This window comes from Heliangelus exortis, chromosome 2 (genome assembly GCF_036169615.1).
Source record: "Heliangelus exortis chromosome 2, bHelExo1.hap1, whole genome shotgun sequence".
NCBI classification, from domain to species: Eukaryota; Metazoa; Chordata; class Aves; order Apodiformes; family Trochilidae; genus Heliangelus; species Heliangelus exortis.
In genome coordinates, this window is record NC_092423.1 from 84,340,749 (window position 1) to 84,353,336 (window position 12,588).

The 12,588-nt window shown below is 38.3% G+C and overlaps 1 protein-coding gene across 17 annotated transcripts in view; it reads left to right on the plus strand.

Annotated features, from left to right (window-relative positions):
* FHOD3 (formin homology 2 domain containing 3) overlaps window positions 1–12,588 on the plus strand; it is a 383,672-nt gene that overhangs the window by 302,515 nt on the left and 68,569 nt on the right. For 13 of the 17 annotated variants that reach the window (XM_071736789.1, XM_071736782.1, XM_071736783.1 and 10 more), the window contains 2 exons: window positions 5,026–5,160; window positions 8,452–8,502. In XM_071736789.1, the coding sequence (XP_071592890.1) occupies window positions 5,026–5,160; window positions 8,452–8,502 (186 nt within the window). The remainder of the gene's footprint in view (window positions 1–5,025; window positions 5,161–8,451; window positions 8,503–12,588) is intronic. The other 4 variants (XM_071736788.1, XM_071736793.1, XM_071736795.1 and 1 more) reach the window with 1 other exon arrangement.

The window sequence follows — 12,588 nt, forward strand, 5'->3', positions numbered from 1 at the left end:
ATTTTGTGTTTATTTTTCAGAGAAGTTTTGTAAAGATTCCTCAAGTAATGTTTAGTCTGTTTGCAAAATCTTATATCAACAGCTTTTGAATTTGCCTTGTCATGTAGGGAGACATAATACACAGAGATTTTCTTTAACTGTGAAAAGCAATATGGCTCTTGGCAGCCTTGTCTCCTCTTTTGTCTCTTTCTAAGCTGGAAAGCGGATTTATTTTGTTAAAGCCAAGAGACATTTAGAGTTACTTAAGGCCTGAGTAGGAGCTGCCAGCTGCTGTTCCTCCTCAGCATTCCCATGACTGCTGGAGCAGGAACCCTTTGGAAAAATGGGTAATTAGTGCTTCCTTATTAAGGTTATTAATTATTCTGACCCTTGGTATATTAAAGAAAATCCTGAATATTAACCTTATGATCTAAATGGGTTTCCTCTCATAAGTAGTTTATTAATTATTTTTTTACCTTCTAAAATATATGTATTCTTTATTGTTGTAAATATCCATTTTTTTAAAATAATGTTTACTGATTTACTATTTGTTACATGCAGTAGGTCAGGTTACCTTTTTTTTTTTTTTTTTTTTTTTTTTCCTATTGCTTTTTCATGTCTTTTTCCAACAATTTAAATAACTAATGACCTTTTTGTCTCCAGATCCTCATGCCATGGTGTGGAGCTATCCCCAGATACCCAAACTGATATATTCTTGTGTGTTTTCCTTCTGGAATGGGAGTTTTAATAGCATAGCTTGTTTACCTTTTGTTGGTTTTAGCAGCAGGCAGAATAAAGCTTTTCTTAATATTTTTGTATTAACAGTTCATTTTCAATGGCCTTGTGTTCTCTAAAAGACTAAAAATAGTCAACATCCTTCTGGATTGTATTTGTGAAATTGAACAAATGGTTGATATTACTACCTGGTAACAAATGACATCAACTTTAAAATGCTGGCATATATTAGCTATAACCTTATTTTGTGAGTGATCAGTCTATTATGCTTTCATTGAGTGTTCACATATTCTTTTCTGTTAAGATCTCCTACTTTGACTCAATGCCTGAGGTGGGTTTTTTTAGCCTTTCACCTGCTTCTCCTGTTTCAAAAGGCAGCCTACAGCAGTAAGACTTAAATATTCCTGAGTCCTGAAGGCACTGTCACCCTTTAAATAGCATCAAAGCACCAAAATTCCCTGAAGATTCAGCCCAAGCCTTCCCTCCAGCTGGCTTGACCAGTCCCACTGCTGTCCATGATTCACGTATGAATTCAGTGAAAGGGAACATTTACTTTAAGTCTTATTGCCACTGGGGTACAGGGACAGAAATCCCCGTATATTAGAGAGAAACCCCTTCCCAAATTGTTTAGAATATTTGAAGAATGCCTCTTACCACTTGCATTTCCTTCTGGCTGCTATACAGGTTTGTATACCTTGAAATAACACCCGTTTCTTCCAGGTTTAGTTTATGCAAGTTTGGCAAATGAGGATAGAATTCACTAGCTACTAAAATCTACTCATTTACAGTTGCAGTTCACATTAAGTAGAGGATTGATGCACCTGAATACCAGTGGAGCTACAGTGCTTGATAGCAACTGTGAAGCTGTGAGTTTGTGAGGTTTATGAGGCAAATGTTCTCAGCATTTGGTGTGAGATATGATCTACACCAAAGGGAGATGTGGGCTGGACTCTGCAGGGTCTAAGTACTAAGTGAGAACTAGCTGAGCAGTATCAGTGATGTTGCTTGGCCTGTTCTTTTCTAAATATACTGAAACCCCAAAATGTGGGTTTGAAGTTTGCGTTTGAAGAAGTCAGTGCCACACAAGTAGTCAGCTCTCGGTTTCATTAAAACCTCTTTCAACACACCTGTCTTGCAGCTTTGACTGTTAGTTTTGACCATTTCATGCAATAAGCTGTTGTATGCAACACGGCAGTCCAGAACTGACTGCATTTGGGATGCATGAGTTGAATCAGGTGTGTGTGCACTATACTGTAGCTTGTAGCTCAGGTGAAGTATGAACTCATAAAGTAGCCACAGAAATACCAAGTTTTGTCTAGTTATTATTGATTTGATTAGCTTCTGAGAGGTGGCAAACTAATATGGCACATGGATGTGTTTTCTTTTATTTATATTTTGAGGCTGCTGTTCATACATCTGCAAATTTGAGCTGAGTGAACAGCACTAGCCAAACTGTGCTAGATCAAACCTCCATACAAGCTGTTTCTGCATGTAGAGACATTTTACTACCAGGGTCAGGTTAGAGTCCCATCTGCAAAACTGAGCCGCACATCTCCGTATAGTTCTCCTGTAATCCTTTGCATAATGCAAGGATAATGCATAAGAATATGCATTTACTGCAGAGCCCCAAACAGCTTAGTTTCCAACTCACTAGATGCTGTGCAGACCTACAAATTGCTCTTTTGGTCTCTTAGCATCCCTCCATTCTTCCCCTTAATTTTCCTTTAGGTTTTGTTAAGTCGTAACTTCCTTTGACTCCAAATGGAGTTTGCATACTTTGGGGCAGCTGGATGGGATAGGACAGGGTGGGATAGCAAGCTAACTACATATACAAGCACAGACAAGATACAAGGCCCTCTTTTTCAATCCCTTCCAGTTTATTTCCAGATGTTTTCATATTTCCAGAAGTTTTGTCCTTCCTGGAGCAATTTCATATGATAAATCCAACCTTATTGTGATGGATTCTCACGCTACTGCAGGGATGGAGCACTAGGTCTTGGATGTTAGCACAGTATTGCCACTGTTTCTGCTGAGAGCTTTCTTGAAACATATACTGAGAGGTCATAAGTTAAAATAAATTTAAAATATGTTCAAGGGAAAATTCACCACACATTCTTGACTGTCAGGATTTGGGGATTTTTTTTTTCCCTTTTCTTAGTGCTGAGACATATTAGAGATTTTTATGGTTTTGAGTGTGATCCAGCATTGATATTGTAGCACTGGAGGAGTGCCAAGAGGGAGGCTTTCAGAATATCGAGTTTTATACCATCTTATGTAATGTTTATGCGGGTAGGATATGACATATTGAAATTCAATTTATTGAAATTATATTCATGCTGCCCTGCTGCCAGTGGGGCTGAAATGGCTATGTTTTGTGGCATTCCTCCTTGCACAGACATAGGCACTTGGGGATGATAGACTTGTGTTAATTTTGGGGTTTTTTCTGCACCTATTTCTACTTGTGAACTGGTGCTGTTACCCTGAAAGTCTATGTTGTGCAGCCATAGGCATGTAAATAAATAAGGAAAAAGATCTGAGTTCTAAAGAATAACAACAGTTTATTCAGGTTTGCATTGCTGGTTTGAGAACTTTCCTTTAGACAGGGTTTAGTTTCTTCTCAGAAAAGGCTGTATCTATTTCTCTCATTAATCCTTTCATTGCAAAACTCATGTTACAACAATCCACAGAAACCACTCTACATGAGTTATGTCTATTTGATTTTATCAGTCTAATTCAATCATTGGGAATACATTTACAAATATATAAAGCTACCCTGTGTGTTACAGATTTTTCCTGTCTAAGAGACAGAAAGACAGACATGTTCACTCTGAGGTCACTCTGCTGCCATGGGAGGGGTTGGTGCTACCAGTACCACTGTGTTGTGGGAAAGATGTGGGAGAGGAGCCACTCTGCTAGTCCAAGTATTACTTGTAGTAAAACAAAAATTAAGAAAAAAAAAATCTTTGTCAAGACCAAGCTGTAAGTGAACATAAATGTAGGTTTTTTTAATGTGTACACTTTGAACTCATTCACTCACTTGCACACTTCATCTCAAAGAAAAAAACATTTGCTTATTTGAGAAGACTTTATCGTAGAAGCTGCCATTTCTGACAAAAAAGAATCCCACTTTGTTGGCTGGGCATTTATTTACCGTATCTCATGCATCTTAACCGCCTCCTGAACTACAGCTGGAAGCTTGATATGCATTGCTGGTGGGGACATTGAGCCTTCTTTATCCCAGTAACTGACTGTGGAGCATCCCATTCCTAGTTATGGTCAGAGGACTCTAGAGAAAGTCTCCTTTTGGACTAATTTGTCTTAGCCATTAAAGCAGGTTGTAGTAAACTGTTCCTTTTGTTCACTGTGGGCAGAACAATAGCAAGTATGTCTAAATGGCAAAAAAAAAAAAAAAAAAAAAAGAAAAAAAAAAGAAAATAGGCTAGACAGCAGAGAAGCTTTTCTTGCTGACAAGGTTAGTCAAGCACTAGATGGGTGTGGCACATCCATCATTAATTATTTTTAAGGCAGATCAGACAAACAATTTTCAAGAATGCTTTGAGAAGGCTAAAGCCTGCCCCAGGCAAGGAGATGAAAATGGGTAAATTGTTCTCCTCTGATTTCTGTGTAACAATTGTTATGCCATTTAATGATTATTATCACTGACTGCAGTGTCCCTGTGTATTTTATTGATATGTTCCTATACATAATTCATTTTACTCTTGCACCATATGCAAGAAGTAAATCATGATAGAAGGTTTTGTTAAGGCATAAAGGGAAGATATGCACCTACTTAAGAAAGCATTCAAATTCTATAGGGCATTTCTCACATCTTTTGTTTTTCTGCTTACAGGATTCTCAGGTGTTTATGACACATCTGGTTTTAACATCATTGGATAATATGTTTGGAAAGTGCTAGAAAAATGTTGCAGATACTTTTTTCTTTGAAATTTAAAAAATGCATTACAGGATTCAGGTTTTCACTTACGAGGACTATTCAGTAAAAATATAGTCAATATTACTTTTGAAATAGACTGAATAGACTGAAGAATTCTTACATGTACTTTATTTGTGCTCCAGTAATCTGGGAATTTAAGAAGCCTGCCCTATCTGTGTCATTCTTAAGCTAATCACAGTTTTTAAGTTAATTTAGCACAAAGATACTTAGCCAGTGTTTTGAAGCATCCATACATAAATATTGCCTTGTCATTCTGTTGGTTAGGATTATGTTGCTTGCTGAATGATTGCTATGCATTTTTTGCCAGTATAATCAATAAAAATGACACTGAGAAATCTGATCTTCCTTCTCTGTAGGCCAGCTTTGGGTGGTCTTCTTACATCATCTTTTCGGCAGCACCAGGAGTCCTTGGCAGCAGAAAGAGAAAGACGACGTCAGGAGAGAGAAGAAAGGTTGCAAAGGATAGAACGTGAAGAAAGAAACAAATTCAAGTAGGAACCAAATTTGCTCTCAGTCTGTTGCTTTCATGTGTGATAGATTCATAAATCATTGAGACATTCAATGGCAAAATAATTGAATTGATGAATAGTTCGTGTGTCTCTTCATATGCATTTCTTGATCTAAGTATCTTAAGAACTGATATACATCATGATGAAATCTGGCATTTAATAAAACAGCAATTTTTTTTTTTTTAAATAGGTATGTATTTGCCAGTTGTACTGACTGGATATCTGCAGAGGCCAGGATTATTAACTAAGATGCTCCTCAGAGTGTCATCTCAGTGAGGCATAGAGTTTGAAGATGAAACAGTGGGAGCAAGGTATCAAGAAGGGAGGAAAGGACAGCACTGAGACATCTTTTTGCTTTTATGTTCTGCAACAGTGTTTTGCCATTTTGGGATATACAAAAGTGGTTTTTAAACTTTTTTTTCCTGCTTTTTCTGAAGATTTGTCTTTTCCCCCGGGAAACAGCAACTGACAGAAAGTAGTTACCAAAATTATTGTTCAAGCCATGAACAGAGGCCCCAGCTGAAATTCACGTCTTAGAACACGTTGTGTGCTGTGGGATCCTGAGATGCACTGTCTGAGGATTGTAAGGGACAAGCCCTCTTCTCTTTTTAAGTTCAGGCCCAGAGATCCCAGCACAGGCATCAGCAAAGACTGTAGTTGGCTTAGGATAAATTCCTATACCTGCAGTAGTTTTCCTTCTGTCTGAAGCATGTACACCAAGAACCCAGTTTGTTTCCTCCAACAGAGGAGTGAAAAGTAAACATATTTTTAGTAGGTAGCAGACATAATGTAGGATAAATGTTTCATAGCCTTAAGTTGGTATTTATAGAAAATATGGTACTGGGTTTCATGTGAGCTTTCTTATTAGTATGCAGGGTTGTTTTCTACTGTAATCATCTCTTTAGTAGGAACTGGAAAATGTCTGTGTCATAGTGAATTTGGATAGTTTGATTTGGTTGGTTAAAGGAGAGCCTCTCCAGGCTCCAGAAGATAGCTAGTTTAGAAGAAAATGAGAAGAGTAGGGAAGGTGGAAGAGCACCACAATAGAATCTTTGGCAGCCAACAGCTGCCCAAGTTCTCCTGAAACAGAAACAATCGGATCTCAGCCTTCAACCCTCTTCCAGAAACTCTCCCTCTAAATGGTACCATCAGGCTGCAGCAGGCTTCCATGGACAGCCAACATGATCTTGTAGAAAGGAAACTCCCAGACCAAAAAAGCCACCAAGACATTTGGCAGCATGACCTGTGTGAATAACAGATCTGCACATTTCTGTAGAGTTTCACCATTTCGGTGCAGCAGTTTCTCTGTCACTAAAAGAGCTTCTTAAAGTCAGAAAAACAAATTGCTTAAAATATACATCTTCATCCCATTACTCCACAGTCAGAAACTGGTTAACTAAACATCATGATTGTATTGCATATTTTAGATGACAGTTTTTCAATGCCCAGTGGTTTCAACTTCTAGATTTGAGTGCCCTGGTCACCCAAAAGATACAACTTGTGTTTAAGTAAAGGATCTCCAAAGCCACCAAACTTCACAGACAGACAACATCCCATAGTTCATTAAACAGTCTGACAGGAGGAGAATAAAGCCACAGCAAACAGTCATGAATAGATTTGTAAGAGTTCTTGGGATTACATTATCATATCATCAGTCTGGATAGAAATCCAGTCTCCGAAGATGTATTTTTGATTAAAAATAGCACTTGCAATTCACAGTCTTTAAACTCGTGAGCAGTACTGGATTTACCATCATGACTCATTTGTTATCTCATTCTTTCCAACTCTGCCTCGAGAACATTGCACTAAGCTCTGGCACCATTATTGACAAATTCAGGATAATTTAAAGGAAAGCATCACCAGTTGTGAAAGGGCTTGGTTTTAGGAGAGGTATTAAAAATCTTCATAAGCCATTTCTAGGAAAAGGAATGCTTTAAATAATTAATATTTCACTCAATAGTAGGACTACTGTACCCATTGCATGTGTAGAACAGTATGTCCTAAAATACACAGGTTATTCTTCAGCTGTTGGGAAGAGTGGAAGTCATCAGTGGGGAAAGAGTAATGTTAAAATTTGCCCTCTGAAAAATTGCTAGATTTTTTTTCTCCTTGGACTTATTCCCATAATTCTTGTAATTGCACAGAATATTCTGAAAATGTGATGCAGGTAAAACCAGTTTTGGGATTCAAGGGATGTGGAGGTAGCCTGAAACAGTATGAGTGTTCCCCATTAATAGACCTTTTAAGAGCATTTGCAAGCAATGTTTGATAACTCTTGGTATAGTAGATGATAATTAATTAAAGAGAAAAAATGGTGGCTTATTCATAAATAAAGTACTTCTGAAAATCGTTTTTGGACTCACTGATTACGCTGTGGAAGAATCTAACAGATAAGGTGAAAGTCTCATCAGTTTTGTCCACCACATTCAAGAAAATCTGAAAAATATATTGTAAGGAGCTATCTTGCTGTGATATTGAGGCAGACTGGACATTTACAGGGTTCTGCTGTGCTCTGGGTTAAATTTGCATCCAGATTTGTAGATATGACAGACCTGCCTGAAATCAGAAGGTGCAGGTATCCAACAAAGTTGACTTTGCAGAAGCTAAAGAGCTGAGTTACTTGAGGAGCTTGGGGAGGGGCAGCTGAGATAGAAGGAGGTTTGTAGCTAATTACCAGACTGAAAAAAAAGGAAGTGAAATGTTGTTAGATGTCTGATGATCCTTCATGAACCTTGTAAGACTGAAAAATCATCCTACTCAGTAGTGCCAGTCCACTGTCCCATTTCCAACTGTGACAAACAAAACACACTGAGGAGAGGTAGGTTAGGAAGAGGGTCAATACAGTCTGCTGCCTGTCAGGTGCCCCAGTCACTCTTTTGGGGCGTTCTAGATGGAGCAAAAGAGGAATGGTATAAAAGCCACTAATGTGGCTGCTCATGATGGATGAATCCAGTTCATTGCATATCTCTTCACACACCAGTTTTCAAAATGTGCTTCAAGTTCTCCACCTTTTGAGATTTTTTTATAATTACTTGTAATGACCTTCTGAGTTACGTATTTATATGTACGTGAGGTATATGCATGGATAAGTGTGCACACATCCTTTTCAGACATTTTCAGAAAAACAAAGTAATATATTTTGTCAACAACTGCCTTCATTGTTTCCAGTCAGCTTATTTGTTCTGCTTTTGTGTTCCTCTGCTGTACTTATACCTCTGTTGTGTACCTTATACTTCTGGTTTTCTCTGCAATTTACTGCAATTCTCTTTTTAGCCGTGATTATTTAGACAAAAGAGAAGAACTGAGACAAGCAAGAGAAGAGAGGTTTGTATAGAATGCATTCATCTTTCCCCTTCGTTGTTTTGTTTCCTATCTTCTGTACCGTGGGGCTGTCATATATTTACATTTTTAACTCTGCATGCACAGAACATTTTTATTCCAAAAGTCTTGTCATTAAAGTGGAGAATGAAGTCCAGCTGTAAACACAGCAATAAATGAGAAGCAATGGGACTGGAATGCATAAGAATGATTGATGATCTATCTTTTATCTGTTTGTGTGGGAAATAAGCTTACTCCATTTGCCTCAGAAATTTGCCCAAATTTACGATAGTTATAAATTGAATAAGCCTGTGCTTCTCACCCAGTGAGTTCCAGGCTTTCTGGAGGGTCAGAGAAGGCAACTGAGGATAAAGGAAATTGGGGTCACAAGCATTGCAAAACTGCAGTCACAGGCTGATGGAAATGGTTCTGACCCACTCCCAGGGTATTTTTATCTTTCAGGGCCAAGTTTTCTATGCTAGTCTCTCTAAACATCAGGGAATAAATTACAAAGCTTAGCAGTGTTTATCACTAGGGCATTGTTTTAGTTTTATTAAAACAGCATATTTGAAGGGACTGAGCTTTTTTTTTCATTTTTCTTTTTTTTTTAGTTCAATTAAATAGTTTAAGAAACTCTGAAACTCTGGGCTAGGCTGGAAGCTATGTGCTGGTGAAAGCACATTTTTCAAGGAATACTAGGCTGGAGACCTTTGCCTTTCAGTAGCTTCATCACTACTTCCACTAGTAATCACACTCTGGAGAGATCTCTTGTTTTTACCTGGAAAATGTGCACATTACTGAACAAATAATGGATGAAAAATTATCTGGATTGCTTCAGTTCTGCTTTTATAGTCCTCAAGAGATTGCCCTGTGGAGATACTTTTGGATTGTCAAGAACTGGAATTACATTATTAACATAGGAGAGCAGCCATCCCAGAAATCATTGTGTTGCTGTGTTTTCATTTTGGGTTTGTTTTTGCTTTTGCTTGGTTGTTTGTTTTTCCACAAAACCATCATATAAGAGGCAGTTCTTTTCTGCAAAGTAAAGGCTGGTCTATTGTGCCTGAAATAGCTGATATTAAAAAATTATTTTGACACCTGTAAGAGTAAAAGAAAATGGATGGGGTCTTCTTGGTCCTTACAGATAAAATAAATACAAATAGTTTAAAGCATTTTCTGAAATGAAATATGTCTGAGACATAGGCATCACAGACTAATCTTAGTTGAGTAAAACCTTTTACAGCAAGCATGCTCGTCAGCAAGACTTGAAACAAATTAGAAATGATTTCCCCAGCACTTTCAAGTTGTAAGGGAACATGCTAAGTAAACTGGAGTATTTTTGGGGAAGTTGTTCACCAGCAGGGCATGACCACTGTGCAATCTGAGACAGTATCAGTGGTCATTAGGAATGTGCCTTTATCCTTAAGGCTCTTTTGCACTGAAATGCTAAACTGTCAGTCCTTCCCCATAAAAAGGAAAGACATTTACTTTGACAGCACATAAATATGGGAGAAAACTTCTGCAAGTGAAGTCTTGCATCAGCAGTCTGTTACATTGGCCTTCTGTAACTTCTCTTTTTTTTTTAACAAACAAGCTTTGCACAAATGAATTTGCATTTCCTATAGCAAGTTGCATATTGACATGTTTTAAGAGAACGCCTGGGCTGTAAGAAAATTTTATAGCCAAAATCCTAGTTAACATCTAGATTGTTAATTTTCTCCCTACTACTTTGGAAAAGTTAGAGAAAATACCGAACACATAGGAAAGGCTCAGTTAGAAAGCACTGGTTTGTCTAAGTTCTGTCAAAGGTCTGGAGCATTCTGTGTACTGTCACATCACCTTGGAGCTCCAAAGTACAGGGACCCACTTTTCCAGTGGCTCTGGGGTAGCCTCAGTGTGAGGGAGAAAGATTCCTGTAGTTTCAAGGGATCTGAGTGCAACTCAGCACCATTCATTTCATGTGTTCTTGCTGTTCGGTGATTTCAAGACTTCTTTACTTTGTTTGGTTGGGTATTTTCCCAGGGTGATTTAAAACAAAACCTAACAATGGTAATTTCCTAAGCTGTCTCTAGCCTGATTTACAGCTCAGATGCTCTCCACCCTGTGACTATGTTGGTACATAAATATTTTAAGTCACCGTCAGGGCATTGATCATAGACCTAGAGAAGTCACAATGATTATTTCATCTGCATGAAGATGGTAAGTGCAATGTCATGTTCATGAGGTATAACAAATTGATAGCCCAAAGACTTTTGCCTCTGTCTATAGGGATGAGTTGGCATAGCTGTGATGATGTCTGCAGGTATCCATAATGTCAAGGGTTACAGCAGTATACCCAGAGCCAACATGTCAATCCTGTAGAGAAGGAACTAATTGCAGTGAAGGGATGGTAGCTTTAATCTTTTCACTCTCCTTCAGATTTTGGTCTTTATGAGACTTTTTGTATTTGGTGTTGGCACTCATTCATTGTTAAGGCACTGGACAGAAACAAACCAAAAAACCCCAATAAGTAACAGTCATTTGTCGAGTGTGATGTTTTAATAACTGATTCTTGAATGATTTTTATTTCTTAGTTAAATTGCTGTATCTGCTTATAAGGCTTCCCATTTGATAACTAGAGATGCTGATGCGGTGCCATGAGAACTGCTGTTCTGGTTCCCTTTTTTTCTTTCAGTATAATCAACAGATACATTTTGAGAAAGCACATCTTGATGATGGTCCTCTGCTTAGCTGGCTGGCTGTGCAGCACCCAGCTACGGAAGCTAAAACATTGAAGAAGCTGAAAAAGAGCTGAGGACAATAAAACATTGTAGCTCCCCACTTTATAAAAGGATCCATTCAGATCTTTGTTGTAGTCTACTGGCAAACTGCAAAACCCTTCTCGGCAGCAGCCAGCTGGGCTCTACCTGTTTGAGCTTAGTGATCAATGTGAATGGCTCTTTATGAGCCTCAAGTCCCATCTGCTCCACTTGGGAGGAGGCAGAAGGCTCAATACGTAAGCGACCAACGTCAGAAGAAAGGCTGGCTTCATGAATTGCAACAAAACATTATGCTAATGCCAGCGAAGGGCTTTCTCCTCTATTGAAAAGGCAGAAATTATTCTGGAGAATTGGCTTCACACTCGAACTGTAAACAGTTCCTATTTTATAACCATACAAGTATGCAACTTGTTATATTTTCATCCAGAGTCTGCAGGGGTTCTTTTTCTTGCAGCATTTGTTCAAAGCTTGTGCATACCTCTGCAGGAAAAAGAGAAAATTAGTTTGTTCATTATTCCTGTTTGCAGTAAAGCAAATTGCCTCTGAAAACACCAGGACTGCTCTTCAAAGATGCATTTCTATGCTCTATATGGATGTTTGCAAATGTGCATGCGTGTGTGGCTACCACATGTACTGAGCATGTTTGTTACCACATATGGCTGACTTCTTTACCCTGCCTGCTTTTAATGCACCCTCCTACACTAATTGGGGCTGTCAGTGAGGCGGAAGGGGGGAGGTGTTCCCTGTTAGGAGGTGTTTACAACAGTGGGTTATATAGAGGGATGACCACAGTGTTTCGGGGACATAAGCAGTAGACTCCATTAACCTGTTTAACAGTTCACTTGTGGGTAAGACAAACAGTCTGAAGCCCAGTCCAGCTGTATTCATGAATTTATTCCTTAGCAAATAATGGTGGATAAAATTAGCAGACATCTGGAAGAGGCACATATTTCAAAGCTATTTTGGTCGAAATGTATAAGGCACACTGTGAAGAATATGATTGGTAGCTGGTCTTAATAAACAGTTAGTGAGTTCTGCCTGCCTAAAATGCAAAACAGATGTATCTTTGTTCTTTTAAAGTGACTTTGATGAATAAACTACATGTGACGTCAGGTCCAAGCTATTGGATGTCTGAGTCCGGCAGAGAAATTTTTTAGAATAAAAAAAAGAAAACTTTCCATTGTAGACTCTGGAGAGAACAAAGTGAATTCCAGTGCATCGCTCTCAGAGCAAATAGAAGCAGGTTCAGAGACTTAAGATAGTCAATCCAAACATTTATTGTTGGTATTATTTCAGGGAGATCTGGTTTTGTCTGCTGCACTGAATCATTTTC